Genomic DNA, 23641 nt, shown 5'->3' with positions numbered 1-23641 from the left:
CTTCAGGAAGCTCCACTAGGAAGAACTCAAGGATTTCCTCTCTCAAACACAGTGTTTTCTGAAGTGAGTTTTTCTCTTTCTATACTAAAAAATAATTTCTCGTTTGCATATTTCCTGATGCAATAAATGTGCTAGTTCTACAGCAATCCACACAGCTTTTCTAGCAAAACAAAACCCAAACAAGTTTACAGTTAAAAACCCAGAAATTATTAAAATATTTCACATCCTCAGAGATCAAACCTATTTTTACTACTTTGCCATTGCATTATTTTTCTCATTCTAACCAAGTGATTATGTCCCTGGTTTCATGCTTTCTGCACCAGAATTCCTGCAAGTACTTCAGTAGTCAGTGTCCCTTTTCGAAATGTTTCCTGCAACGCTGCCTTCCAACTGATCTACTTTAGGGAAGTGAAATGAGCCCAGGTCTGCAGGGTGCCCCGCAATGTCCAGCTACAGCAATTTGCTTGCAGTTTCAAGAGCTATATGAAACAGATATTATTTCTAGCACCGGAAGTAACAGACCAATAACCCAAAGAATAACTTGCCTTAAAAAAACCCAGCCTACCCCCACTGTAGATTCATTGTTTAGTTGAACATCACTGTTATACCCAGATTATTCTCTGGATTATCTCCTTTTCCACTAGCTACCAGCACTTCCTATGTTAGAAACATGAATGCATATAAAATTGCTCTTCTTAAACTGATACCATTTCTTCACCTTTGAGCACCTTCTCAGCACCTTGATTTTTTTACCAATTTTTATTCCTGCAGCCTTCTTTGGCTAGAGATTCACAGAAATCTTATCCCATGAGTGGTAAGACTAGTCACAGCCTTATGCCAAAAACCCAAGAGAAGACAGTATTAAGTAGACAGACATGTAGGGAACACCTCTGAAGCCTGCCTGAAAGTTTTACACCTACAAATAAGCACAAGCAGAACCCTTGCGATAGGCTAGTCTAATTCCTAGCATAGATGCAGAACACAGTTCTTTGAAAAGTGCAATTTCTACTAGTTCAACAGAGGAAAAAAAGAAGCTAGAAGTTTTGTTCAGACATATTCACGACTATACTGTAATTTTTATCACGACAGAAACACTGGTGAAATCTAGTAATCACAAGAGCAGCTAAACCTTCTAGCGAAGATGTTGCTGAAAATGCCCATCCACACGAGACCCAACATGCTTATAATGAAGCCATTAACAGCAAATAACTGAGACCACACTGACACCTGCAAATAAAGCAGCACTAAAGTTGTTCCCTTTTTAAAAGTACAATTTTTCCCTTTGGACCACGCCTTCAGAAAATAGCAGAATGTTTCAGGAATTGTCCCCACACATACAAGCATAAAAAATTAACTGTTTTGGCAGAGGAATGCAGGAATATTCCTTCCAAAGCTGTGCTCTATATTCTCCCCTCACCCTGCAGTGTTTTGCGTTTATAGTAGAATGATCACAGAACTCACTGATGTCATTAATAATCGCAACACACAGGCATTAACAGGAACTTGCTCAGAACATCAGAAATACCGCCTTTCCCATATTTTATATCATCTCAACTACAAAAAGGTTGGCTGCATCAGTCCACCTCTATGTGCTACTGCCAGTCAGCACACCCACCCAGCTACAGAAGTATTAAACAGGATCGAAGAGAGCGAATTCAAAATAAGTTATGCTAATAAAACATTTTCGCTTTAACAAAACTTTGTCACCTTTGTTCTTCGTTTATTCTCTCTCTGTACACTTCTCTTGCAGACAGGGACCTAAGGCGTACATAGAAAAGGAACAGAACCGCAAGTATTTTGGAGAGGCAACTATCGAGGACAGAAGCACAAAGGGAAGCATGCTCCCTGTTTAAAAGAGTCCCAAGTAAACACAAGTCATCTCTGATGCTGAGAAACAGCCATGTGGAGCTCTAACAAGTGGCAAGATAGGAAAACTAATTCCTTTAACAATCAAACATGGCTTTATTTCATAATCCCCAATGCAGTATTCTGTGTTCTCCCCAGCAGGGTTATTCCACAGAATCATTCTCATCTTCAGGCAACAAGTATGATTCTGTGTAACACCCTGATGAAACAAGCACTGAGCATGAAGAGGAGCACACACTGGAACAGGGCATTCAACACAGCTATAGCCACTCTTCACGGAGAAGAACCTCCTCAGCCAATTCCAACCGACTGAAAAGTTTTAAGCGCTGCACAGTGGAGCTTGGCAGCTTGCAAGTGACAGCAAGAATACGAGACCCAAAAGCACACGGACGAGAAACGGATCACTGCAAGTTAGCTACACCGGCACCAAGGAAAGTTGGCAGTTACTTTTGTAAAAAAACAACGCATTCTTTCCACACGGGAATTTCTACACTAACTAAGCTGTGTAATCTGCAATGTAAACTGCGACTTACTACTACACTTTACTAAAAAAGGATTTACGATTACCAATGCGGTGTACCGGCTGCAGCTCCATCCTGCATTAGTCAGTGCTCACAGAGCGTCAGTTTTAGCCTGTCAGACTCGCGTAAACAACCGTGTTCGAAACGGTCCTGCTGCGGCCCTCACGATCGTCCTCACGCGTTTGTTTCCACTACGAGGGAACTCGAGCGACGCGGCGGCTCCCCCAGGAAACAACGCCGGCGCTCCGGTGGGGGACGGCCCGGCAACGCCACGCCAAAGCCCGGCACCCGGAACCGAGGACGAAGCTCCGCCAGAGGCCGCGGGCCGGCTGCTGCAGCCTCGGCCGCAGCCCCGCTTCCTCCCGCGGACGGGCCGGGCGCGCTGCTCTCACCTCGGGCCCGGCCGGCGCTTCGGGCGGAACCGGGGCCCTCCCGCGAGGCCCGCGGAGAACCAGGACGCGGGGGAGGGGCGGCTCCGAGCCCGGCCCCGCGGCGGGCAGCGCTCGCCCGGCCGCCCCGCGTGTCCGAAACCCCGCCGCGCCCCCGCCGCGCGGCAGCGCGTGTGGAGCGGGCGGCCACCGCCGAGCGGGCCGGACCCGGCGCCCACGGCCTACTTCTCCGCCCGGCGCCCCGCGGCCGGCAGCAGCCGGCGGCCCGGGCCCGGGCCCGCACTCACCAGGGAGCCGCTGGTGCTGGCCATGGGCCCGCCGGCGGCGCGGCCGCGCTCCCCCCGCGCCTCAGCACCCCGGCGCACGGCCGCCGAGCGCGAGCCAATGGGGCGCCCGCATCCCCCGCCCGTGACGTCACTCACAACAATACCCCGCTTCCCCCTCCCCGCCGCCGCAGGCGGGACTTCCGCTCGGCGCGGCCGCTCATTGGCGGCGCCACCCGCAACTCGCGCGCGCGCCCGGAAGGGACGCTCCCCGCCGGGCTCGGCGCGGCCGGCCCCGGCGAGCCTGCGCAGTGGCGGCAGCGAAGCTGCGGGCCCCGGGCCCGGCGCGGGTGAGGGCGGAAGCGGCCGCGCGCTCGCGGCCGGGCTCGTGCCGCAGCGCGAGGGCGCGCGGGGAGCGGCGGCGTGGTGACGTCACAGGGCGCGGGGCAGCCGGGGCGCCGCCGGGGCGCGAGCTGGCCGCTGGCTCGCTGCGGAGCTGCGCTGCCGCGGGGGGGCCGAGCGCGCCGGGCAGGAGCTCGCCCGCCCGCCCGCCCGAGCGCGGTGTCGCAGCAGCCGGCCCTTGCGGGGCGCCGCGCCCGTGCTCCGGCGGTGCGGCCTGCCGGGGGCGCGGGCACGTGCGCGTCTCTGCGGGGCTCGGCCGGGCCGGTGCTGCGCGGGCGGGGCGGGCCCTCGGGGCGCAGCTGGGTTCGGCGGGGGCTGCTGGGCTGCCGGGCTTTGCTCAGGAGGCCGCGTCCGGAAGGGCCACCGAGGGCGCCGCCCTGCAGCGCGGCCCGCAGGACAGAGTCACCGTGCGCTGCGCTGGGGCCGAGGGCAGGGGCCGAGAGCGGAGCTGAGCTGCTTTCCGCAGGGAGATTCCTGCTGCAGCCAGCCTGAATCGGCTTTCCTGTGCGAGTTTCGCATCTTCAGCAGACGAGTAGAACTGCTGATCAGAATCTCGTAATAGGTAGTGGGAGGAGGTGTTTTTAAGTATACCTGCGCTTGTGTTCAGCCGGTATCCCAGTTCTCTCTCATAGGCAATGTTTTCTTCCCTGGATTCTTTCCAACTGATCTGCATCTTCCTGAAGGTACTATGCCTAGACTTGGATACACTGTTCAACTGCAGCTTCATTTGTTACAAGTAGAATAAAATAAGTACTGGCTACCATTTCCAAATTACCTGTCTCATTATGAGCTATAACAGTATTTGCGATAACATTTCACTAGTAACTCATTATTTATATGGTGGTTCACTGCAGCTCTCACATCCTGTTTCAATGCTTTGCTAAAGTCTTTCCCAGAACAAATCTTGTACGTGCATACTTTCTATTTCATCACCAAAATTACTGAATCAGACCAAGACTGCGTCAGGATAGACTCCTGGAGTACCACTTGAAATGTTGTATCAGTTAATGGGGAACTGTTAATGATTAGACTCTAAGGCATTTTCAAACAGTGTAATCATTCATTCATAAATCCAGGTGGTATCATTTAGGCCAACTGGTGTCCTTACTGTTCCTCTAAAATTGTATACAAAATCTCACCCAAGTCAAAGTATGTAGGATCTACTTCTTCGCTAGCAGCAGCAGCAGCTGAACTCTCATGTGGATGAATCACTTTTTAATCCTCTAGATTGTTAAAAAATATGTATTTTTAGTAACTTCTTCCAGAATCCTTTTAAAGGCAGAAGTTTGGATGCTTGAGTTTGGGGTTTGGGCCCAATTTTGCTTGCATTTAAAGATGACACTGTTTCAGAGTTCTCTGGATTTCTTTTTCTGCATGACTTCTCAGAAGTAACTTTCAGCATTGCAGGGGCTGGTTTGTGATACAAGGAAGAACTCTTTTCCTAGAGAAAATATGTGTCGTCTTGGGTAAGACAGTATTGAGAGGTGAACTGCATCTCCCCTGCACTGCTGAGTGATTGCAGTGGTGGTTTTTTAAGTATCTTTGCTGTCCACCTGGTGACAGACATTTAATTACCAAGCTGAGGGAAAACATGGTATTAATGTAATGGATTATTGTGAAGCACCGAGACCATTCTGGAAAGGCCTGTGGGCTCTCAGTGCTGTGCTTCCTGGGCAGGGGGCAGTGCAGCAGGCACAGTGCCAGCACGGGCACCGCAGCGAATATGCATTTCTGAATGTAAAAGTATGTCACAAAGAAGTCTTAGCTTAGTAAGCTGTCTACATTGATGCCCCAGTTCCTTTCTTTAGTGCTTTATTTAGACTTGCCTATGGCTTACAACTTTGCCAGCATTTAGCAGCCAGTGTTGGTAGTAGAAAAGACAGTTTATTACTTGCCTTTACACTGTAATGACTGTTACTTCTGCCCTCTGGCACTGCCTATATCAGGCTGCATGTGAATCAGTGTGGCTCAAAAATCCATATTGTGTTGGGCCTGTACTACCATATAAATATACTACTTCTAGACAAAGGCAAATGTGGCATAATAGTGGGCTGTGGTATCAGAGCTGATGCTGTCACAGCAGATTCTGTGCTGCACTTCAGTACGCACTGAAAATAGGAAGTGTGTTGATTAAATCAATCTGTTCGCCAGCCCTAAAGTGATAAGATTTGACACTGGGGTTTGGGACTTTGTCAATTAACTTGGCTCCGTGAGCAGCAAGGAAGAAGCAATCCAAGTGCTGTAGTTTTGTGTTGCAACTTAATCCTTGGCTTGCATGTTGTTAAAAACAAACAACCCCTCTGTGTGTTCATTCCCTTTCCTAGCATTAAAAATAGCATCTCCTCCTCCTTTCCAGTTACAATCAGCAGTACATAAATATGCATGTCGTCAAATGGTACGGTTCTTGCTTTAGAACTGATGGTTTAGATCTCTGCACTTGATTAGTGCTTCTGTCTTTAGAACTGCTGCGCCTTGAGTGGGAACAGATCTGCAGATTAGATTAAATTACTGAAGATTAAACAGACTATTTTTAATTTCTGGTGCTTTTACTGGCAAGATGAGTGAACATGTGGATGGCCGTGAAAGAGCATATACCCTGTTGAGGGGTTCTGGGAGACTCAAGGGACTATGCTTGTCTGGAAAGGCCTTTGGTGACAAAGACTGCAGCACAGGATTCATGACTCAAAGAAGCACAGCAATACAGAAAAGATGGAGTGAAAGGGCTGTGGAGCTGGAAATGGTAGAGTTCACACTGGCAGTTGGTAAAATGGTGCTGCTCTGAGTCTAACCAACATTCCCTGTACTTTGTTTATACAATGATCAAATTTAACGGAAGTAAACTAAAAAGGGCAAACTTGTCTCTCTGGACTCTGGAATTACTTTCCTCCTGTCTGCTTACTTAACAAGGGAATGATTTATGGGTTTATTTGGACCTTGACTAATGGCAGTCTCAGGAAAAAAGATTGTTTTCACAGGCTCAGCTTCTGCACTTTGGAGCAGGGGTCTGCAGATCACTGATCTTGTTTCAGCGTGCCGAACACCACTACTTGAGCTTTGCTTTGATGCATTAAAAGCCACACTGTGAAGACAAGTCATCCTAAGTGAGAGGACACAGCAGGTTGAGTGCTGTGTCTTCGTATTTGTGACTTGTTTTCTTCTCTTTCAAAATGAGTTTGTGTCAGTGCTGTGATACCTACACTGTTGACAAACATGCGGTTTGAGCTTCTCACCCCTCTTGAAATGACTAAACAGCAGAATGACACATACAGCTGCTATCACTCATTACTGGCAACACCAATACTTCCATAGCTGTTGGGTGGGCACTAGCAGAACTATGCTGATGTTCACATGCTAGACACATGGGATTGCTCACCATGCTGGTCCCCCTTGGCTTTATGAGCTGTAAAATACATTTTCAATCAGGAACCTTCTTACCCCTCTTTCTGTTGGTGGTGGTAGCAGCAGCACTGGCTTAGTGCTTTGGTCTCCAAACAAGGGAGTATGTCCCTCTCCTACGATGTTTTCAAACCAACTTTTACTAATACTTGTATAGCCAATGTTTTCTAAAATTCTTCAAAAACTCTTGGACACGAACTTCTGAAAAATCAAAGTTTGCATCAGTTCCTTTATTCTGAATAATTGTACAGTGTTAGTTCTCAAACACACCCCTCCCCCCCAAGCCAAACTCACAACTAAATGAAAATCTTCAGCACAGATCATTTTCAACTCCTTAGTGGCTTACAGGCATTACTTAAATATCTTCCAAAATTGTTCCCTGTGGCAAAATTCAACAGGAAGAAAAGAAAGGGGATGGTACTGGCCACTTCGTTCTGGTTGCAGACAAATCACATTGCATGCACTCAGTAGTCCCAGGAAATGAAGGGCTTCAAAGGCTTGGCCAGAGCCCACATTAGTAGGTGGTAGTTCTCTGTCTTCTACTAGAAAGATGCATATCGCACTTAGAGGCAAAAATTCATCCTTAGGATAGCTCAGAGACTCTGGGAGAAGCTGTGAAAAACCATAGCTTGAATCTAATACCAGCCTCAATCATGACACACACAAAAAGAACAAAAATACCAAACAACAAAACCCCGAACTAAAACAAAAACATGAAGCAGAAAGGCAGGAAAATGGCTTTTATATTACACTGCTTTTCCAAAAAAAAAAAAAAAAAAAAAAGTTTTTCATTGGCTGGATAAGAATGAGGCTTCGTTCCTGTTGTAATTTACTACCACATTAAGTCTGTTTCCTTTTGCTCCTATATCTCATTAAGTTTCGTGCTCTCCCTTCCATAGCCTGACCTGCTGCTTCCTACTCATCTCTGAATATAATTGTTCCCATTCTCCTTTTGCTGATATCTTGTAGCCAGTACAGAATACCTTGGTAACTGAGTGAGAGTTTATGAAACCGGATCAGTTTCTATGCAGACCTGTTTGTAAGCTCAGGCTGTAAAGATCTGAGAGACTTAAGATACAATTGATCTGACAGTTTCAGGAAGCATCCATCTGATTCTGAAGATTTGAATTTTGGGACACTACATCAAGCCACACTAGGGGGTCTAAGAGTTTAGGATCACCAAAATCCTTTAGACTTGTGGTCTTATTTTACTGTTTTTCTTCTCCAGAGGATATTATCGCTACTGTTAATTACAGTAACATCATATTCTTCTGCCATTACATTGTGGTATAGTATAAAAAGCATCCTTGAAAATAGTTTGTACAAGATAAAAATCACAAAGGACCAGAAAGGGGATATTTTTTCAGATGTCAGAAGAGCCTTTTGCTTACCACTCCAGAAACAAATTAGTGCTGGCACCTCCTGTGGCTGTCACATAAGCTGGATGTGGACTCCTCATTCTGTTGCTGCTTCTCTCCCAGATGAAGACTTTCCACAATGGTTCTCTGGCCTAGCACATGTTTTTTGGGAAGGGTGTCTCAATCTGCTTACTGATAACTGGAATTTTTCTTTTCATTGTCAGAACTAATCAATACTAACAATCACCAGAGAGTCAAGGGAAGCACTCCCAAAGAGGAGGGAATGAATGTGTGTGATTGTATGTATGCATGTGCCAGCTAGTGTAGTTGCATCTGTAAATTTCTTAGTATGCTTGCTAAAACTCCTGAGCCCTTTAAGCCTAGGAGATGTAACTAAGACGTCAGGAACCTGCTTGGTGGGCAGTCAATCACATCTAGGGTTTTCTGTGTCTAGGGCAGAAGTAAACCTCCAGAGGTTCATCTCAGAAAGACTGTTCGGTTGAGCAGATAGGCAAAGAACTCATCAGTTCTGGAGAAATAATAAAAGCCCTGGAGAAGCAGTTGGCCTGGCCTGCTTTTTGATTAAATAAAGCTCGTTTGTTCTATTCTTGCTTTTCACCTTTTTTCAGTAGATCAGGTCAGACACTTAACCTTGGAATAAATTGTTGTTAAAATCAAAGCACTATATGGGGCTTAGTTACTGCACAATAGAAAGTTAGAGCCATTCAGAGTAATAAAGAACAAGGCCACTGCCTGATTAAATAGAGCAATTACAAATTCTGAAGAAACTGGGAACCATTTGAAGTCATCAATATCATATTAAGAAGCAAATATTAAAAAGCAAAATTACCTTTTTTAGCAAAAATTGTTGATTTTTTTTACTACTTTATAAAATAACGATGGAGTTTAAGTTGTGGTTCAGCATATTACAAGTATTGCTGCTTCTGAGAGGTGCCCAATCCCAATAGCTCCTCCTGAGGCAAAATAGCAGGTCTGCTGCCGCTTCCTTAGCCAGAGCATTGCTGGACTTCTGCGGCTGACAGGTGCTTAATTTAGGGAAGAGTATGGTCATGTGTCCCCTGAGACAGCATGTACTGCTGGAGTCAGGCCTTGTGATGCCTGTAGTAGTATTTGCTAGCCAGAGGAGTTGTCACAATCTACTTTTAAAGTACAGAAATTGAGGATTTACCTAAAAATGGTATGTTTGTAATTGTTTGCACGGTCACTATTTAAGCCACTTGGGAAGACAGTGCTGGGAGGTGAGAGGACCGCACAGAGATCTTTGTAGACAGTATTCCTCAGGGAAGGTCACTCTGATCATTCTGATGTTTGAGAAGACTATTGCCATTGGAGAGCTTCAGTAGTTCAGCAGGAATCAAACCTCCTGTGGTATGATTGTCACATAAGGTACAATAGTCACTACTGCTGAAGGACACATTTGCTATCTCTAAAGATTCCTGAACCATGAGGAAGTCACCCTTTCCATGCTGTGAGTGAGAGGAAGAATTCCTTCCCGTGCTGGAGCTCTCAAGGTTGGCTTTAATTTTTTCAGAGATTTTCAGGCCAACTGTATCATCACCACGGGCTTGTGCAAACAGTAGTCCCAGCCTCACTTCTGTCTCTTCTGCTCTTACATACCTGCTGGGGACGTACTGCTGGCTTGGAACTGAGGCAAATACTAAATTTTCTTCTGCAGCAGCCAGATTTGTGCTTTCCATAGGTTTCAAGGAAAAAAGCTGGGAAATCTGATCTTGGGTGTTTAGATCAGAAACACCATCTGCAGTCACTTTGTTTGAGTTGCTGGCCTCTTCTCTTCTGAGCTGGTTACAAGCCTCATGAGGTCCAACCCAGTCCTAGTGAAAGGATCAGTAAGTTCAGCACATTTTGCTTAGAGTTGGAACTTGCAAAATAACTGTCCTTTCTGTATGGCTTTGGCACAACAATCCAGAGGTTTAGTGCAGATCTACTGGGCAAACAGGGTAATAGGATATAGAATCTAGCTGCTAATGTCACAAGAAGTTTTCAAGATTTCACCTCCAGAATGTACTGCAAGCTGCTCATATTGCTTTGGCTTTGCAAAGACAGAGTGCACTGCTCATGTTCAGCATGGGTAGGAGTGACTGAGTGGAGGGAGCTTATTTCTAAGGAGAGAGAAGCTGGATAGAAGCTTTGGTGGTGTCGCTAGTATGTGGAGGCAGGACACTGAGAAACTGTAAAGCTCCAGAAAAACCAGAACCATGTCAGTAGCGGCTCAGGAGCTAGAATGATTAATCCCCAAGAAAAGAAAAAAAAAAAAAGTGCTCTCCTCATGAATTGAGGGTCATAAGAAAGAAATGAAACTTATCTCTTACCTTAAAATTCCCATTGTGCAAATTATAGAGAGGCTGAAAGAAAGCAGCTGGTGTGGGAATGTTGAAGCAGGAGAGGTCTTTTGCCCTGAAGTGAGAAAACAACACTTCAAATTAAAAAAAGCAGAACACGACAGCAGTTTTTCTGTGTCTGTCTCGATGCTGTAGCACTGTTAGATGAGAGCTCCACACTTATATTAGAAAAATTGCACAAGAAGTCCATTTCACAAGGTTTCTGACATCTCCTGCAAGTGTTTGACTCCTGAGCATGTATTTAATGTTTCTAGCCTGCAGCACAGTCATAAAAATTCTGAGGAATGCTATATGCTGCAAACTCAGTACTAGTCTACTACTCATTATATGACTAAGCTATTTATGTATTTGTTTAGCAACTAGCTCGATCTAAAACAGCATCTCTGGAATTGTTTTAGAGCATTCTAGTTTCACTATGTTTAGACACAGAAATTCTGCCAGACATCCTAGTCCCTTTATGAGAGTCTATCCTGTAAAAATATTTTGCTATACAGGCATCATGCGTTCCGTTTCTCTAAGAGTGATGTGTACATAGCAGAATAATCTATGTCAAGGCAGCAAAGGAAGAGGTAGGAGATTCACCTTCGCTCTTCCAGCATAAAAAATTGAAGAGGATAATTGAACCAAAGTTCTAGAGACACATTTTTCTCCGTACAATTTGGTCCCAAAACCTAAGGAGCACAGAATAGGAGTCAGTTCAGTTTGCTTGTATTGGTATTTTGCATACTGACTACTGCCAGGTATGTCACCAGTAGCTTAACTTTTGAAAGCAGTTTAACCACCCTTACGGATTGCTGTGTATTTGCACTTTTATCTACATGAAAACAAGTAATTTCCATGGGCTTAAATTTCTTTAACTCTGAGACAAAGAGACCCTCAACCTCGAGGTTTAGCTGAGTTTGAGTGCCACAAAGGCACTTTGTTCTTTTTAAGGATTGTGTAGTGGGTCATTACAATCATCAGCCAAGGAACATGTCATATCCTAAGACTGTCAGAAGTACTTTTGAAAATGATTGAGTCTGTGCAGCACAAACAGGAAGCAAGAGGAGTATAAGGACAGCTGATTTACCTTCTTCAGGCTGTACAGATCAAGGGGAACTTACTGAAAAACTATAACATACCTTGAAGAAAGCTTGCAGTTCCAAAATAAATACAGCAGCATGCCGAAACTCAGAGGAATAAACAAGAACTGCATAGTTCTGGTATTTAGGATCTTTTCAGGCAGTTCTAGAAGAATCAACACAAAAATATCGGATAAAAAGTCTGGGAGTCAAGATTGAACCCCGAATAACCAAGCAATGCAAATGAAACAGGCTGCTAAAGGCAGCTAGTTCGGATTTGAAAAGCTTCATTTTACCAGGTATCTTCCTTTTTTGAACATGAACTCATGAGAAAACATGAATTAAAGTAAAAGCAACATTCTTTGTACCTGCTGTTTGAAACACTGTTGTCTGGCTCCACTCGCTCCACTGACTATGGTACGAATCCTCATTCTCAGAAACCTTGCACCGAACTCGTGCAGCATAAGCAACGCCGCTGCGGAGCTCGGTGGCTTCAATTTCGACCTGGGGCAGTGAACTGGGGGGTGTCTTGTTCACTGCAACCTGCAAAGCAGTGCAAAGAATTTCTGTAAATGAGGCTGGACATGGGATGGTCTTTTAAATACTCTTCCCCTCCACTCCTTTTCCAAATCTTTTCTCAGATGCAAGAAGAGGGCATGTGTGATGATGGGTAACTTCTGAATGCAGGGTCCAGGAGAAGATTTACTGATCTTCAGTATTGACAATTAACATAAAATCTTTCAGCAATGATGTGGGAAAACAGAAAGGCCAGCTTAGAACAGGAAGCCTAGAGCAGTATCAGTGTGTGCTTCATTCAGTTACCTCCCAGGACTTGCTGTACTCCTTATACTGCAACTCATATTGAAGAATTTCCATGAGGTACCAAGGCACACTCCACCATATCTGACACTTGCTGGCAGTGGCATTGCTCAGGATGTTCAAAGGGGGGTCAAGTTTTACTGCAAATAGAGAGGTAGGTTTTTTCACACTATTTGGGACATGAACACCACAGACAGAAATGCATGATACTAGGCTGAATGAAATCTTGGAAGATAAAGCTGGGTCTAAAGAGTCATATTAAGACCAGCAGTAGACCAAATTAGCTTACAGGGTAGGCCAGAACAACTACAGAATTGACATAAATTAATGATAACTCACATAGCCCCTAGGGATAATCCTACAAGCGAAGAGCTTGACTCTGGATGTCACATTCTGCTCATCTAGCATACCACTAATACAGACAGGAACTGAGATCCCAAATACTAGAGCATTTCTCTGAGGTACCAGGCCATGGGACATCGAATTAGATCCATGACTTTGATTCCTCATGGCTTCATTTCTTAGAAAAAAACCCACAGCTACAGAGGCAATCTAATTGGGCATCACCATGGCACAAGAAAACGTGATGCAAATAAGAAGTATAGTCAAAAGGTACTCCAGAGCCAGCTCTCTCTGAAGTCCTGGAAAAGTCAGAATGGAGAGACACTGGGACAGCATCCCTAATGATGAAGTCCACATAGTACATTCTCCAGGGATGAGCAGCCTGGCCTGTTTCCATTATTTTCACTTTGTACCCCAAAGCTGAAGGCAGAGCCTCAACCCACAGCTGCCCTGCTTCATACTTACTGTGTTCACGGGGACTGTACTCTGGAAAGATGATGTACGTGTGGTTGCGTCCAAAGAAGTTGCCTTGGAGAGCAACTCTATAACCATCTGTTTCCAAGATCTGGCTGGCTAAATGGATTATGCAGTGATACTGGTTCTGCACACTTTCTCTGGCAGTAAGTCTGCAGCTGGCGTTGTGGCCCTTTGACCAGAGGCTAGAAGAATAAACGGGCTGAAAGTTTCTTTTAAGTTGTATGATTAAGTGCTTTTCAGTTTATGGAAGATGGGTGGCAGCTTAGCACAGCACCACATTCTGGAAGAACACGAACCTCTTCAGAGCAGCCAGCAGAGAAAGCAGTGCTAAAGCTGGCTGGATGGCAGAGCTGAAAAGGGTGGAGGGAACCAGGTTCATAACCTCACTGCTGAGGGCACTACATCTCCCAGCAGCTGCACGCACAACCCAGTACCTGCCCCCTGCTCCCTCTTGAAAGCAAGAAGGCTGCTACATGTTGCTGCCAGGAAAGCAGCTGGTACAGGGGGGTTAAAATGGGGTGTGCAGTTGGTTACAACCACACAGCACAGAGCTAACAAGTTGTACATTAAAGCCTCTTTCACTATGAACAAACCAGCGCTGACAGCAGAACACCTCAGAGGTTGGTTTGTCAATTGTTTTTTTCTTTTTTTTTTTTCAGTGCTATTTTTTGCTTGGTTTAAGGTTTTTTTAGTATTCACAAGCTCCAGCACAGCATAACGGGATGAATGATGGAAAATATCACCTTGGAGAAAGGGCTCCGAAGAACAGTCTCATGTTATTAACTTGTCTAATGCAGGCATTTATCATCAGATTTGTCATGTTGCACGTGACCCCGCAGTAAAGTGGGACACCACAGTTTATCAGCTTGGCTTTTGTTCATAGATTTAAAGTCTACTATAGTTAAGAGTTAGGTTGGTTGTGACTTAACTTTACCAGAATATATGAGGCATCTAATGGCAGCATGGCTTACCCTCATGCAACACTAGTTACTGGGAGTTAAGATAACATGATTACATAATCAAAACTCATTCATCTAAGATTAGCACATCACAGTGCTTATTATCCTATCACCTAGGAAGCCACTCACCTGATTTCTTCTGTTAGAGGAAAAAGTATTCACATAGTATTCTAAATGTGTTACTATAACTCAGTAGACTTTCAAAATCCTTTTGCATATATATTAAATCATTTAGATCAAACCCCTAGGGGTTTAATTTCTAGGCAACAAGACAAGAAGCAGCTAGAAATTGATTAGGCAGCATCATGTAGGATGGGCTTTGGAAGTGTCCCGATCATGGGGAGCAGAGCCTGGGCTGGGGGACTCTCTGTGCTGAGAGGGGCTGTATGGATGGATGGGCTGAACCTCTGCTGCATGCGTGCAGCCAGGTGTGCTGAACCTTTGCTGCACCCTCCAAGGCAGTGGGCCCACAAAAGAAGAGCAGCTTCCAAGGAAGCCACAAGTCTCCTGCTGTGGAAGGAGCAAAGCCCACAGCCGGGCCCCATCTTTGCTCTTCTTGCCCATGCCAGGGCTGTGGCTGCCATAGCAGCTCTTGGTGCTGTGCTGGTTTTGGCAGGGACAGAATTAGTTTTCTTCACAATAGCTGGCATGGAACTGTGTTTGGATAGGTGCTGAAAACAGTATTGGTAACACAGGGATGTTTTAGTTACTGCTGAGCAGCGCTTACACAACATCAAGGCTTTTTCTGCTTCTCATCCCACTCCATCAGTGAGCAGGCTGAGGGTGCACAGGGGGTTGGGAGAGGACAGAGCCAGGACAGCTGACCCCAAATGACCCCAGGGAGATTCCAGACGGTAGGACATCATGCTCAGCATGTAACACTGGGGGAATAAGCAAGAAGCAGGGGGATGTTTGAAGCTATGTGTTTGCCTTCTCAAGTAACTGTTATGCATGATAGAGCCCTGCTTTCCTAGACATGGCTGAACACCTGCCTGCAGAGGGAAGTGGTGAATGAATTCCTTGCTTTGCTTGTGCTCACAGCTTTTGCATTACCCATTAAACTGTCTTAAGCTCAGCCCATGAGTTTTCTCGCTTTTACTCTTCTGATTCTCGCCCCCATCGCGCCGGGGAGGCTGGGTTGTGGCTGTGGTTCAACCACGACAGGCTCTTACTTGGTGAAATGCAGGTGGAAAGGTCCCTCTCCCATGGGCTCCTCCATTTCCCACATGCAGCTTACAGTAGTCACATAGTTATTCAGGCAGCTCAGGCTGCCCTGGAGCTCTGCGGAGGAAGGAGACCAGAGCTGCATTTGTGCATCACCTGACAAGGCCTTGCTTGGTACGTCAAATAAATGCATTTGTTTCTAGTGCTTCCTTTAGTGATGCCTCATCTGTCCTTCCTCATGATGCCCCTTCTATTGCACCACACTTCACTGCATGAGATGAGTGTATGATCTTAGGGAAGGGACCTCGGGCACTGTCTAAGATTTTTCTGCTGCGCAGCTTGTCCAGTACATGCTGGGTTCCCCAGGCCTGGCATTACCAGCAGGCACCGGTTCCTGGGACTGGGGGAAGGGCAGTCACAGGATCTTGTGTTGCGTACTCTGGGGTCTGTGAATGAAAGATGAGCACATGCATGTCCCCCTTCCCACAGCGGACCTATTCCAGATCTCCTCTTACCTCTCCCTCTTCCTCCACCAAAGAGCAGCACAGAAGCAATGCACAGCTGGAGGCACAGTTGCCACGCATCTCCTCCCATTCCAGACAGTATCTAAAATAGAACAGCCAGTTCTAGATACAGAAGCAGTTTTGTTAGTATTCATACCAGCAGGTTGAATATCTGCTGCTGCCAGCCCCAACACAAGCTGACCATGGCTCTGTCAGGCAGGGCACCAACTCAGTTATACAATTTCTTCATTTGCCAGGGGTTATGATCTCTCTTTCAGAAGCAGCTGTGGAAAAGGAGAGAGAAGTGTGAGGATAGGAGAAAACACTAAGTTCAGCATTGCCAGAAGACCAGATGAGTACAGCCTGGCTATAGAATAAGATTGTAGTTTTTAACCAACAAAGGGTTTGAAGTAGTCTAGAATAGGTTTGAGTGAGAAAGAGCCTACACTTATCAAGGACTGCAGTATTTTAATCACTAGGACTGCTTTACTGAAGAGATTAAATTAAGATCTGGTGGCTACAGTAGCAGGAAATACTTTCAGTTCCAGATTTCACAGAGCTAGACAGCAGCATCCACATATCAACTTATTTCCTGTAATTATGCCTGCTTATAGTGTCCTTTTCTGAATTAATAGTAAAATAATCACAGTGTTTCAGAATCTTGCTGGCTTCCACTTCAGCACCTCTTCATTCATGGGTTTTTCATAAATATCCTGTTTTGCTGCAGACCTTCTTCAGAGTGGGGGTTGTTGAGAGGAAGCATCACCATTAGCTGATTTTAGCTGAGGGAGGCTGGGAGGCATGAAGGCTCTCCTGCTTATCATTCTAATCAGGGTTGTGTATGATCCCTGTGATAAACACATTAAGACTGACTAAATATGAAATAGAGAGAGCTGCATTAAATAGAATTGTATGTGTGCTTACAAGAACTTGTTCAGGCACACAAACAAATAAATCTAAGTCAAGACAACTAAACCAGGACAGACAATTTCCAGGTAATTGCTGCTAATTTCATATCTGCTCTCCCCTACAGAAGTATTTTATTCAGTTCTGCAATGTTTGAAACATGCTGGACGTTTCCTGGCTCTCTAAATTACCTGGAAACAAATAGAGCATGTTTAAATTCAAGTTTTTTGTGTTAGTCATGAATGTGTCATAAATAGGTCGTGGAACATTGAATTCTGAAAGGCTTTATCAGAACATTATTTTGGGAAATAGCACATAACCAACTGAAAAAGCTCCTGCAGTACTTCCATGCCGTTAGAGGGGCCAACACACAGCCTGTGGATGCAGATCAATTAACAGAAATATTACCACAGGTACACACAGCATTCGTAACAGCATTATCAGTTCATCCCTTCTGTTGGGATCCACACTTCTGACAAAAAGTTGCTTAAAAGATGAAAAAAGTTGTGGAAAAGGCTGTAAGAATGATTGAATCCTGGGTAACTTTCCTCAGAAATGAAGAGCTAAAATATCTTTAACTTAACCAAAGGAAAGGCTGAGTTGTAACTTCACACTGGCCACAAGTACCTTTCATGGGAAAAAGATTTTGGGTATGAGAAAAGTTCTGGAGTTGTTTTTTTGGTGGTGTTCTTGTTTGGGTGAGTTTGGTTTTTCCTTTCAATCTCCTCGAGATGGAAAGAATCCAATAGTTGGATACGGAAGGTAGATACAGCTAAACTGAAACAAAATGCAGAATTTCGAGGCCAGGTTGGATGAAACCTTGTGTGGGATGGTTTAGTGTGAGGTGTCCCTGCCCATGGCAGGGGGGTTGGAACTAGATGATCTTGAGGTCCTTTCCAACCCTAACTATTCTATGATTCTAATTTGGATAAAGGGGAAGTACCTTTATTGCTGGAACCTTTTGCTTTCAGATACGGCCCAAGACCTGTTGTCTATAAATCTTTGCTAGAGATCTTAGTTAAATCCTCAGCTCAGATGCTGCAGCAAGGGCACAACTGCAGCACCTGGGGACTGGAAGACAAATTGTCTTCCTAGCCAAGATTGCCTGATGCTATTTTTTGTTCTAATGCCCAGTTTCTGCAACACTGCTGAGCTGTGGGGGAAGGCAGAAAAGCCCTGTGAAAAATGTAGATGTGGGAGAGGAAGGGAGAAGAATCACCTTCACTCTGCAGAGACCTGGGAGAGAGCCCTGAAATGATACTCCAGCTATGCAGCCACGAGTGCAAGACTGGCTCAGTACCAGAAGCTGACTGGTGACTCCGAGTTCCCAGGTGGTCTCAAGCTGGTTGCAATGGTGTTTCCATTCTTTCTGCATGTTTCCAGGGCAGAGTTGTTCTGCCTGCTACCTGCTCCAGGACATGAGGCCTTGCAGCCATGCCTTTCGCCTCCCCACTTATGGTTCCATCAGCTGTCCCCATTTCCCAAAAGTGATTTCAAGTAATTTTAACCAAAATCTGTACAACACAGATTTTCCAAATGCTCTCAACTGCTTATCAACAGGACAGGAGATCAAATGTTATTGCTGTGTTTGATTGTATTTCCAGACAACCATAATCGAAGTTCTGGCTAACCCCAATGTTAGTGGTCCAGTAGAACACACAATAAAAATATGAACTTTGCCTTTAAGAACTTATAGGGTAGAATAAATTATTTGACAGATACCACTGGGAGGGTGAAGTAATACAAGAAGGTGATGGCAGTCTCAGCATGTGGGTAGCCTAGGTATCGCCTGGGGTTTAAAGCTCTGCTTTGCTGAATTGCTAAGGAGAGACTTACGAATGAGGTTGAGGTAGCCTGAGAGAATTGTAGACAGCACCTTCAGTGTGTAAGCAGTAGCATGGAGGATGGAGGAGTTGATTTGATGATCATAGGAAGGGTTGAGCTCCTGATATGGAAGTAGGAGATGACAAGAGGACAAGGAGAAACTGTCAATGACTTTGAAAGTGGGGACAAGAAGCTTACATTTGATGTGTAGAATTGTGTAGAGAACACAATGAGTTCAAAGTGACGGACCCATGCATCTCCGACCATCAGACGACTACAAGACAAGATCAGCTTTACAAACGCCTGATAAAACATGAAATTGAAGTGTCATGCAAAAGCAAGGACTTCATGTAGAGATGTGTGCGTAAGATTCTTCAACATGCTCAGGTACCCTTTGATACATGTAATGATATACCAGCACACAGCAGCCAGACAGGACTGCTAGGTTCTATCTCACATCTGCCATCAACTTTTGTAGAGAGTAGATACTTTTGTCAGTGCAATTTTTCTTGTTACAGCTCATTTGTGTGGTCTGACTTGCACCCATGAAGTAAAACAGCAACAGGCAAAAGTGTGTCTACCGACAGGCACATCCCTCCACCCACTAAGGTTAGCCCCAAGTGCACATTCTCCAGAGTGATCCATTGTGCTACCAAGAGTGATTGTTCATCAAGGGCACTCTTTCACTCATCCCTGCTTGCAGGAAAATATTTCATAGGCTCTTTAAGAAGAATACAATGACAAATTATCTGCCTCCTGAATACCTTGGCCTCTAAGCACATGTCTGACAGAACCACATCAAGTGCACATAACAGACTCACATGATGGGCATGTGAACTGCTGGAGAATAAGGAAAAGTAGTATGATTTCCTCGTTTGCAGAGATGGTAAGAGAGAGCCCCGTAACACCAATCTTTTTCTCCCTTCATCTTTGGAGAGCCATTTTCCCACAATCTGATGCTCAGAAACAGCTATGTGCTTTTAGATTGGGCAGACTTGCATCCTAGAGGCTGCTACAAATCATAACTACTGCAGTAAAGCAATATTCATACGCACACATATGCATACGTACATTTAAAAAGCATATTTTTGTCTGTAAAGTCTCAAATGCCAAGGGCTATTTTGGCTGGATTCCTTTGCATTCATCTATTTCAGTCAGAGAGGACAACATAAAAATCATTTATTCAAGATGATTCTTCTTTCTGGTACAACCCATAGCAGAGTTACTGCAATAGTTGGATTTGTGCTCAGCAAACTTGCAGAACAAAAGTGCAGGGGCCCTCTTGTTAATTTTATTTCTCTAGGTTCCCAGTGCAAGAGACAATACAGAATTCCAGAGTTAGGTAAAGAAACCATTTTGCAATATCTTAGCTTAGTAGATGTATCCTATGATTATTTAGAGGCATGCATAGCACAGAAATACATTAAACTGTCTTACCAGCTCAAAGGAAACTTCACTTTTCACACTGCTTCTGCCCCTTGGCAGCTTTGGCTATGTGGTTTGGTGATGAGCAGTAGCAGCAATGGCATAATAAAGCAGAAGTTGCTGTGCCTGATTTTGAAGATAATCTCAAGAACCAATGAAAACCTGCTCAGATTATCAGATTGAGTTAAAGTAGCTGCATCTGCAGTTACTCATTTGTGATGGAGAAACTGAGGAATTTCTGCTAAAGGGTTAACATTTAAAAGGCCAAGTAATTTGCTGAATATAAAAGTACCTGCTTGCAACATTTATATAATAGAAGGCCAACAGAAGAGCTCTTTAGTGACCCTAAACCATTTCCTAGCCCTGTCCAGATACGGGGCAAGACTACTCCCATCCAAGGCCTCTGCACAACTACGCTCAGACACCTGAGGCACTCCTGAGCTGCCCTGTCCTGTGCTTCTTCCACAGCCTGTTGCTGCACTGTGCTTGAAGGGCCAAAGGCAAACAAGCATTGCAGTACTTCCATGTCCAAATCCTAGAGTGTATAAGGAACAGATCTTTCTATACCCTGCTGTAATGCTGCAGTGGTTGTATTACAGTCAGGATCTATGAAGTCTGTTATGTACATGTGCCGGAGAAGGGGATGGGAGAAGCAGGCAAAACACAGACTGAATAACAGGCTGCCAGTATTAGTTTTAACAGCCAAGAGAGGAAGGCAGGGGCTGCGCAGAAATGAGGACAGACACTTCCAAATAGGTACTACAGGTTGAGTTAGGGTGCTTCTCCCAGTACCCGCTTTTCGGCATTCCGCCTCCAGTAAGACTCCTGCCAACTACCATGAGGCCTCATGGTTACCCATCTAAATGTATATTACACTTTTTATTGTTACAACAGGCCTGAACAGGAGCAGAAATTGAAAGCCCCTAACATGCAAGCAGCCTTCAGAGCATCATGTAAGCAAGTAAAAACTGCTGCCTCAGAACTGCCCAGATGCTTGCAGCTCAACCTGCTACAGAAAAGGACATCTTGTCTCCTGTAGAGACAAACTGTATCCTCCCTGCCTACTGCTGCAGGTCGCCAGAAAGATGCAATGGCCGTGTAAGACTCACATCTTTTACAATATTTTGCCTACAGGTCAGACAGGAAAAGATCTTTACAGGAGTTCAGCAGCAGTTTGGTTCAAATGCCAAAGCAAAATGCTCTTCCTCCGTTTCCTTTCATGTTACTATTCTAAACTACAGAGCAGTATATGGAACATGAACATCACAGCTCTCTGCAGTTGCCTTTTTTCATACTTCCCCCATGCCCCAAATGCCACCCAACCCAGGCCATTAACTGAACTCCTGTCCCTGATTGTTGTGAATACTGAGCAAAGCGCAGAAGAGCACAGCCACCTAAAGGCTTTATCTACATGGGTGGTGCTGCTGGCATCTTCTTGTTACCTCACCCCACTGCTCAGTGCATGACCAACCTCACCTCTGCAAGGCTTAGGTTAAATCACCTGGTTACCTGAGCATGGCAGGAGCGGCTGAACAGATTCAGCTGCAGGCTGCGTATTGCAACTGTTGTTTTAAGCAAGCCTGCTGGGCCAAGCAGCAAAACAGCAACTGCTCTTACAACACGATTGTCATCACTCTGTGCTTCATGCTGCTGTTCAGGAATCTGCCACTGCATGTTTCTGAGGACACAGAAGGGTGGAATGAGACCTTTTAGAGACAGCTTGTTTGAGAGCCCAGGAGGCCTCCCCAGAACCCACAACCATGGGCTTGCACTGCCACCAATGACCCTAGCATTCCTGCAGAAACAGTCTTTCCAAATCAGATACTGCTGGGTCAGGGACATGTGCAGTTTGTGGCTAGAAGCCACGGGGAAAAAAGCCCACCTCCAACCCCTCCACATCCACAATGTCATCAACTCATTGGTCAAAAGCTTAATTGTCACAAGTGCTTCAAAGGGAACAGTCTCCCTTACTTTAGTATCCTTATACCATGTATCAAAGCGAGTTCTTCTCTGCCCATGAAGTCTGCCTTCTAGGGTGACCAGAGGAAACTTCTAGGCCAAGGTAGCACCAAACCACCACAAGCTACCAGATGTGCAGCTAGATAGTGTTGCAGTAACAGAAACAGCTCCTTCAGCAGTTCTGGGGCCAACGATACTCACAGAAACAAGGAGCACACAGAATTAAGGGGCCCAAGGAAAGCTAGGCAACTGTCCCCTCTTCCCTTAAGCAGCCTGGGGTCAGTTACCACAATGTAGTTTCTGAGATGCAAACTGCAAGATGAGCAGCAGAAGACTGTGCTACAGACCATCAGAGATGCTTCTGCTCACTACACATTTGCATAGACGTAAGCACAGCGTGAGCAGACCTTGTAAGACAGTGCATGGCAGGATCAGCTCATCAGTTAGGAAGTGGAGTCGGCTCAGTCCTCTGCTGCCTCGTGAAGGGCATGCAGGGTACTTGCAGTGCAGCAGGAAGGACACATAAACATGCTAAGACAATACCTTCCCACAAGAAAAATGGAAAATAAGGAGAGAAGGAACCAAAAATAGCCCCACTATCTTGGAGCAGTGCCCAGGAAGCCCCTAAGCTCGGGGTATATTGAGGGAGTAACAACAATATGGGCAAAGCTAAGCCCAGTAGGTTCAAAATAACAACAGCCATGGTCCTACTATGTTGTATAATCAAACCAGGGACGTGGATGCATAGAAAAACTCCCCCAGCACTCACCTGTGAAAGGAAGAGCTTCTCTTCATTACAGTGCTCCCTCTTGTTTCGGGAGCTGTGGGGTTGGCTAAAGTCTTGGGTGACAGATGGGGGAGAGTTTATTGGTATCACAGCAACAACAGATTATTACTGCGCTGGCAACACATCATTCACCACAAAGTTTCTCTCAGTATGAGATCTTCTGGACCCAAGCAGCCCATGGGTCAGGAGCACTATGCCTACAGAAGGTTCATTCAGCATCACTATTACAGTGACTTTTAAAGACAATTATCTTAGACAAAACAGATATACAGAGATGTCAGGCAGAAATATATTTACAGTTACAGTGCAAATAACAATTTCATGATTGGCTTTATTAGACAGCAGAGATTGCTCAAAATCTGGGCTACTGACCTGTTGACTGCAGCAGACCAGGTCCAAGGCAGCAGATGGAGCTGCAGGCACGTGCAGGTAGTACAACACTTCTGGAATTTCTGCATAGCTCTAAAAGCTGCTCAATGTTTCAGTTAATGTGCTTGGAAAATACTAGGAGAGATGCTGCTGCAGCAGAAGAGCACCATAGCAAGAGTTCACCTGGAATTATATGTTTTGAAGACTTTTCATTAGCAGACTCCACCTGGAAAGGCAAAGTGTTTCTGGAGCCTGAGTTGTGTTTGCTCTCTTGGCCACAGACTTCTGTGATGATCATATGACAACTGGGTTTGATCACAACGTATGGTCAGGGCTGCGACCCTCCATATTTAACTAATGATTATAGCTGGGTTCAAAGAGCCAAAGATGTTAGTAGCAAAAGTAATACCATGTGTGTTGTTGGGAAAGGGTAGGGGAACTTTAATGTAACAAACATGCTTGGCATGGGT

The 23641-nt window shown here is 45.3% G+C and overlaps 2 protein-coding genes across 4 annotated transcripts in view; both read right to left on the bottom strand.

Annotated features, from left to right (window-relative positions):
* Positions 1-4183, bottom strand: part of PDPK1 (3-phosphoinositide dependent protein kinase 1) — a 28633-nt gene extending 24450 nt beyond the window's left edge. Inside the window, exon 1 of one of the 3 annotated variants that reach the window (XM_065685018.1) lies at positions 4033-4183. Coding sequence is in view for 1 of the 3 variants with exons in the window: in XM_065685017.1 (XP_065541089.1) it covers positions 3064-3087 (24 nt within the window). In the remaining 2 variants the exon portion in view is untranslated. Of the gene's footprint in view, positions 1-2433; positions 2678-3063; positions 3184-4032 lie in introns of those variants that run through there. The other 2 variants (XM_065685017.1, XM_065685019.1) reach the window with 2 other exon arrangements.
* A 4934-nt stretch (positions 4184-9117) lies between these two features.
* Positions 9118-16087, bottom strand: LOC136017911 (interleukin-9 receptor-like). The gene is made up of 8 exons (XM_065686637.1): positions 15914-16087; positions 15407-15515; positions 13264-13457; positions 12460-12596; positions 12006-12180; positions 11698-11803; positions 10547-10631; positions 9118-10048 (listed from the first exon to the last, which is right to left on the bottom strand). Exons 1-8 carry the CDS (start codon positions 15990-15992, stop codon positions 9494-9496), a joined length of 1440 nt encoding a protein of 479 aa, XP_065542709.1. The 5' UTR covers positions 15993-16087; the 3' UTR covers positions 9118-9493.
* Between the last annotated feature and the right edge of the window lie 7554 nt (positions 16088-23641).

This window comes from Lathamus discolor, chromosome 6 (genome assembly GCF_037157495.1).
Source record: "Lathamus discolor isolate bLatDis1 chromosome 6, bLatDis1.hap1, whole genome shotgun sequence".
Classification (NCBI taxonomy): Eukaryota; Metazoa; Chordata; class Aves; order Psittaciformes; family Psittacidae; genus Lathamus; species Lathamus discolor.
This window is presented reverse-complemented; position numbering and strand designations above follow the sequence as displayed.

What these genes read in the sequence shown, in the direction of transcription:
- LOC136017911 (XM_065686637.1), bottom strand. Translation starts at nt 15,992, where the DNA reads ATGGGAGGAGATGCGTGGCAACTGTGCCTCCAGCTGTGCATTGCTTCT. An exon ending in GTACAGTCCCCGTGAACACA is followed by an intron (nt 12,597 to 13,263) that starts GTAAGTATGAAG and finishes CTCTATTTGCAG; the next exon opens with TAAAACTTGACCCCCCTTTG. An exon ending in TGCACAATGGGAATTTTAAG is followed by an intron (nt 10,049 to 10,546) that starts GTAAGAGATAAG and finishes TCCTTTCACTAG; the next exon opens with GACTGGGTTGGACCTCATGA.